The sequence below is a fragment of the Lycium ferocissimum genome, chromosome 4 (assembly GCF_029784015.1).
Source record: "Lycium ferocissimum isolate CSIRO_LF1 chromosome 4, AGI_CSIRO_Lferr_CH_V1, whole genome shotgun sequence".
Lineage (NCBI taxonomy): Eukaryota > Viridiplantae > Streptophyta > Magnoliopsida > Solanales > Solanaceae > Lycium > Lycium ferocissimum.
Window position 1 is genome coordinate 52,277,220 of NC_081345.1, and position 6,696 is coordinate 52,283,915.

General features: G+C 34.7%; 1 protein-coding gene and 1 non-coding gene across 2 annotated transcripts; one reads left to right on the forward strand and one right to left on the reverse strand.

Moving 5' to 3' along the window:
* Window positions 1-241: 241 nt before the first annotated feature.
* On the reverse strand, window positions 242-1,320 carry LOC132054172 (uncharacterized). The gene is made up of 2 exons (XM_059446225.1): window positions 1,191-1,320; window positions 242-1,089 (listed from the first exon to the last, which is right to left on the reverse strand). Exons 1-2 carry the CDS (start codon window positions 1,318-1,320, stop codon window positions 242-244), a joined length of 978 nt encoding a protein of 325 aa, XP_059302208.1.
* Window positions 1,321-6,165: 4,845 nt separating this feature from the next.
* On the forward strand, window positions 6,166-6,245 carry TRNAL-UAG (transfer RNA leucine (anticodon UAG)). The gene has a single exon. It is a non-coding gene; the product is annotated as a tRNA-Leu (tRNA).
* The last annotated feature ends 451 nt before the right edge of the window (window positions 6,246-6,696 follow it).

The following is a 6,696-nucleotide window of genomic DNA, read 5'->3' on the forward strand; positions in this document are numbered from 1 at the left end:
TTTGAAACTTATTTAAACATATCATAACATTCGTGTAGACAGTGTAGCTATAAAAGTTTATCATTAGTTAAGAGTAAAATGAAAAATATATAGTAATTTGTTTTCAAATTTAAAAGTGTATTCATTTTTTTAACGAATTAAAAAAGAAAATGTATCATGTAAATTTGAACAGAAAAAGTGTAATCCAAATAGATTTAAAAAACAAGGAATTTGAAGGTTCCAATGTTTGTGGGTTCCTCTTCTAGGGGACTTTTTGATATTGTGGGAGTAATGCAACATACATTTGCTGAATTGAGAATTTTGAGCCTGCCACCACAGTTGATAATCTTGTGTGTAAATCACCTTGAAGAGTTTGTGACTGTAGAACATATTTCCTTACTTCCAATATCTTCCTTACCACCCATGTAGCATTTGCAGGTATGGGACATAAATAATCTTGCTTTATGTAGTAACTATGCACCCACCTAATCCAAAGACAGTCCTTTTTCTTAGCCAAAGCCCAGAGATGTTTTAGGATTGCAGCTTTGTTCCATAGGCACAGGTCCAGGACATTGTGACCCCCTGCAGCTTTTGGAAGACAAATCTTAGCCCAAGAGACCAATGCCTTTTTAGAAATTTCAGTTGACCCTGTCCATAGGAAGGACCTGCATATACTATCAATCATTTTCATTATTCTCTTAGGTAGTATGAAAATCTGAGCCCAATAGATTTGAACCCCAAAAATAACAGACTTAATCAGCTGCAATCTGCTTGCATAAGAAAGCAGCCTTGCATACCAGCACTTCATCTTTTCTGTAATTTTCCCAACGAATGGTAGACACTGGGCAATTGTGAGCTTCTTTGAGGACAAAGGGACACCCAGGTATTTGAAAGGAAGGGATCCTTCACAGAAGCCAAGTGTCTGGAGAAGTTGTTGTTTAAATGGCTCCTTTACCCCAGTCATATAAATTGGGCTCTTGTCAATGTTTGCTTGTAGCCTTGAAGCAGCTGAAAACTTTAGAAAAGCCTTTTGTAGCAGCTTTATAGATTGTATTTCAGCTTTGCAAAACATCAGCAAAATATATGTGTAGTATTCCCAGTTTCTTGCACCTTGAATGAAATTTGAATAGGGGATTATCAGTCAATACAGTCAGTTCCCTTTTGCAAATACTCCATAGCAATGATAAATAGGTAGGGTGACATAGGATCACCCTGTCTAATTCCTCTTTTCCCTTGGAAAGGCTCTGTTAATCCACCATTTAAGACCAAGGAATAAGAGACAGAAGTGATGCACTCTATTACCCATTGAATGAATTTATAGGGGAACCCCAATTCCACCATCATACTTTTAAAGAAACACCATTCAATGGAATCATATGCTTTCCTTAAGTCAACCTTCTGACACACCTAGCAGATAAACCCTTTCTAGTGTACCATTTGAGAAGTTCATGGCTGAATAAGATATTGTCAACAATACTCCTACCCTCTACAAAGACTAATTGAGTAGGACTTACAATAGTACTAATGACAGTCTTGATTCTGTTGGTTAAGACCTTTGTAATGATTTTATAAATGGTAGTACAGGAGGCAATAGGCCTGTGGTCTTTAACCATCGTGGGGAAGCAATCTTTGAAACCAGAGTAACAGCAGTACAACTTATGGATTTTAGCATCTTACCAGCAGTGTTTTAAAAGGCGAGCGCATAAGGCGGGCGTTTATGTCTGCTCGGTGAGCGTGCCGAGACACGAGCGTAAGCATGGGATTTTAATTTTTAGTATTTTATAAAATGATATAATTATAATAAATACTTTTAAATAGTTGAAATAGCGTAAAAAATTGAAGAAAATTATAAATTATATATATATATGCTCCACCCCCCCACCCCCCCACCCCCCCAAAAAAAAAACTAATTAGAACAATCTATTATACGCTACTTATAAGTAAAAGTGGCTGCTCGTTATTTTTTTGAAATAGTAGAAGACAAGATAAATAATTGAAAAAAGAATATATATATATATATATATATATATATATATATATATATATATATCCACCCCCACAAAAAAACTAATTAGAACAATCTATTATACGCTAGATTCTACATCCTGAGATATTGATCTCGTTACTTTTTGAGATAGTAGAAGACAAGATAAATAATTGGAAAAGAATATATATTAGGCATTCTAGCAATAAAAAAGGTCTTGACTTTTAAATTTAATGTTTCAGTTCCTTTTTAAAACATTTGAGTAATTACATGTTGACTTTTGAGAATTTGGGCATTATATTAAGGACTTATTTAGCAAATTTCGTTTTAGTTCGAAGAAGTTTTCTGGGCTTACGCCCTAACACGCCCCAACAAAAAAAACTCGCCCCAAACGCCTGGGCGTACGCCATTGGAGACTTTCACCCCGACCCATCGCCCCGGGGCATTTTTGGTACACCCCGCCCCAGGGCTCGCCCCGGGGCTCGCCTCGAAAACGCCTTTTAAAACACTGCTTACCAGAGATGAAGAATTCCTTAACAGTCTGCCGGACATCAGCTTGTACTATTTCCTAGTTCTGCACAAAGAACTCTACTGGAAAACCATCAACCGCTGGAGCCTTGTCATAAGGCATCTCTTTTATAGCTGCAACAATTTCCTGAGTAGTAACAGTTTGCACAAGTTGACACTTCTGCTAGTAGGTCAAGCATGGTCCATTTCTTATCACAACAGAATTTGGACATGGCATTTCTTCAGCTGCTGACCCCATAAGCTTTGAGAAAAAGGAAACAAATTCATGCTCAACCAATGAGGGATCAGTAATCTTTGTACCAGTTGCATCATAGATAGAGGAGATATGATTCCTGCGCAAGAAATTCACTATGAAAATTGACATGACACAATCCCTGAAGAGTATGATGTGCCCGGCCTATACTCACTTACCTTCAGACATACTGAATCAATCAAGCATCAATGAAGTGAACAGCCCAACCTCTTTGTTTGAAGCTTTGCCAGGAAGCTTCTACTTGTTGAAGCTTTGTTTATCTTGTTGATTCTCCTTTCCCATTGCCTCGAGCTCTCGCTTTCAGGGTGGATACGCAAGAAATTCACTATGAAAATTGACATGACACAATCCCTGAAGAGTATGATTGCCCTGATCTTACATTAAGAATGAAAGTATTTTGAATTAGCGTCACCACAAGCAATCCAGTTTGCCTTGGACTTATGTCTCAGCACCTGCTCCTCCACCATACTCCACTTATTGATTTTACATAAGACTGCTTTCTCAGCTTCAATCAATGTCTGATCTTGAGGCTGTTGGGCCAGTTGACTCTGAGCAATAACAAGATCTTGTCTTGCTTTTTGAAGCATCTGCTCATAAGATGCCATATATGTATTGAGTTCTTTTAAGCCTATCTTTACCCTTTTTAACTTCTGCCAAAGTTCGAACATTTTCTCACTACACTCCTGTAGCCAAGCTGTCTTCAAGATTTCATAAAATTGGGGATGGTTGAGCACTATCTTGAATAGTTTGAAGGGCTTATGTATGTATGTTTGACAGACCTTAAAACGATGTAATATTGAAAATCTTAATGCTCACAAGATACAAAACTTGGTTCTTGTACTATGTTATAGCACAATTACTGCTCCGCATACGTATTAGTAGTAAACAATTAAGCAATTAAAACACTTCTCTTTAATTTGCCATGTTGCATGCCACCAAACTTAGCATAGCTGCAATTGACATGGACACCACTTATTTGCAATATTTCCTTTCGGAAAATTGGCATATATATATATATATATATATACCCGTGCTAGTATTCATTGGCTGGTTTTTAACCCAGGATTAGACTTAACAATTGAAGCATAAAATAGTAGCAGCGAATAGTCAAATTCTGATCTTGATTTCACGGTTGAAAGCCCTTCCAAAACGTAATGTAGCCAACTCATCCAAATTCACACATAAACACTGAACTCTGTATCTTGAAAAAATTGAAGAGTATGAAATCAATTTAGGCATTGAAAACGTGCATCGATCAATTGTGCCAATCAATGTTCAATTTACCGATTTCTGAACTAAAAATTATGGAAATTTCTTCCAAATAAAATTGTAGAAGTTTCGTCCAAACAAAATCGATTTTGAAGATTTTAATCTCACGAGTTCATAAGATCTCATGCAACTTTGCCAATTTGTGTTCAGCACAACATTCACTTGGAGATTAATAAGAGATTCATAGATTAAATAGTTGACAGTACGGTGATCAGTATAGATTTAAGTTCTCAGGATTTCATTGCTAGAATTTCAGAACAATCGAGAGTTGAAAACATAGTTAATTTGATCGAAATCAAGTAGAAGGTTAACAGCAATTCTCCATAAAATGTTGATATACAATGACATGGGATTGTGTATATATCGAGTTGAAGAAAATGAACTGATTTTAACATGTATCCTCCGTGTATACTAGTGAAGGATAGGGACATACATGGTAGTAGTTCCAATGTTAATGACGATGAAAGAATTATCAAGGATATATAAATATGCTGATCAAAAGACCATATACACTGAAAAGGACATATTCTACACCATGAAAAAGGTGTATGGTCTTGTCTCAAGTTATTGAGGACACATAAATTGAAGGAAAAGATGCTTCAATTGTTGAGAGGGACCCAAGTGAGTCGTATGAAAAGTTATTGAGCTACTTATATATGTTGATGCATTCAACCCAGGATCAGTTGTAAGTTTGAGTAAATCCGTTGAAATATACTTGTGCCTGCTTTTGTTGCACTGTATGCATCAATAAAAACATGAGAGTATTAAAACCAGTTGTGGTGGTTAATGATAACTTACTTAAAGTAACACATAGAGGCACCTTACTCACGACGACTTGCATGCAAGATACAATAGGTTTGTTTAAAAATCTTACAGTATATCATTATATATATTCATGTATATCCATGTTTCTCTGTGTGTATATAAAGTGTGCGTACCCGTGTATCCTCCTTATATAACAATGTATATCTATCTGTGTATATGTTTCACTTGTATTCAATTAGTTTATTTTTTTAATCATTATAATTAATTTGAATATATCTATCTAATTTGTTCAAATATATTAAGATCCTTCCGATGGAATATGCAATTGGTGATTCGAAGAGTGGTTCTTCGAAAGGTTCAAAGTCCATTGGGTGCCCTTACTTCGATCCCCTTTGTTTGGTAGCTGGTAAGAGTTATAAGGAAATTTATGTATTATTTTATGCAGGTATTAGTTATGTAGGGTTTAGTTATACATATATTAGTTATTCCATCTTTTATCCTGCATAAAATACTACATTGGTTTCCTTATAACTTATACATGTATTAGTTATGCGGGTTTCTAAATTCTGAGACCAAACACTGTATTAATTTTATACATGAATTACTTACCTCCTAACCAGCAACCAAACGTGGTATATGCATATTTAATACCTGCATAACTCACCTCTGAACCAGTACCAAACAACCCCTAAGGGTCATCGAACATTTCACGATGACAGGCAAACGTTGAATTGATTCTGGCATATATAGGCATTGCGATAAGAAAATCAATATCTATGATGTAAAGTACAAGTATAGTAGAATTAAACGTTTGAGTGCAGTGCTTTAGGTTTCAGATGTGTGGAAACATAAGCCACCAGGACTAAAGCTAAAACAGAAGTTTGAATTTCTTCTCGTAATTTGACCGTGGTACTATACATACAACTTGGCAGCTTAATTTGAAAAGTTTCAGAAGTAAGGAGGATGTTATAGAATATACAGGGTCAAATAATTGAGATATTTTATGCGTTCCATTGAAATGCTATATAATCAGTATAGAGATGTACAACATTGCGTATTTAGCATCCATGGGTAAACAAGGCAGTATGAATAACTATAGCACAGAGATTTCAATGTTTCTGGTGGAATTTAGTTAAGTGACATTTCTTTTCATCAACTGGACAACAGCTATAGAATAATAATTTTATAAAAGAATATTTTACTCCGCTAATTTGGCAGGTTTCATATTATTTTTTTTGTAAATAACTTCATAATTAATGGTTATGTAACGATTAACATTTGATTAACTTTGTTTTCCTTAAGTTCGCTTTTTTCTGTACTTCAAAATATTGTCTAATCTTAGCAATTAGTAACATTTTTAAAACTTAATAAGATCTTCAATACCTGTGACAGTTTGGCCGAGTGGTCTAAGGCGCCAGATTTAGGCTCTGGTCCGAAAGGGCGTGGGTTCAAATCCCACAGCTGTCATTTTGTTGCTCAAATTCAAATTTAAAAAAAAAAAAAAAAAAAAAAAAAAAAAAAAGGGGAAAAACCCCATTTAGGTTATAACAATCTTGATAAGTTGAGGTATTAAAATCTTATACGATAATTTAGAGGCATATATCGGTTCTATCACACTTTTCTCCCCATTGTAAGAACTACGATATTCGGTTGCACCTCCCTTTATATAGATTTTTTGTAACAATTCTTTTAAACCATTTATCATAAATAAAAATTAATACAATATGACAGATTTGCCCTTTTAGATATTACTGTCTTTTGATTAGCCAATTTTATGATTTTTTTTTAAAAAAATTGTTTAAAAGATAAAGTAGAAAAAAGATTCAATAATTCATTTTCACTTTCCTCGTTACTGTTTCCTATTCACATAAAAAGTTTAGATAATCAATATTTGACGTTGCCAAAATTTTTGAAAGAG

Bases quoted from the DNA above. Each gene is read 5' to 3' on its own strand.
- LOC132054172 (XM_059446225.1), bottom strand. From the start codon at position 1,320: ATGGTGGAATTGGGGTTCCCCTATAAATTCATTCAATGGGTAATAGAG. The intron at 1,090-1,190 runs GTGATCCTATGT...ATTTCATTCAAG, and splicing joins GAAAAGAGGAATTAGACAGG to GTGCAAGAAACTGGGAATAC.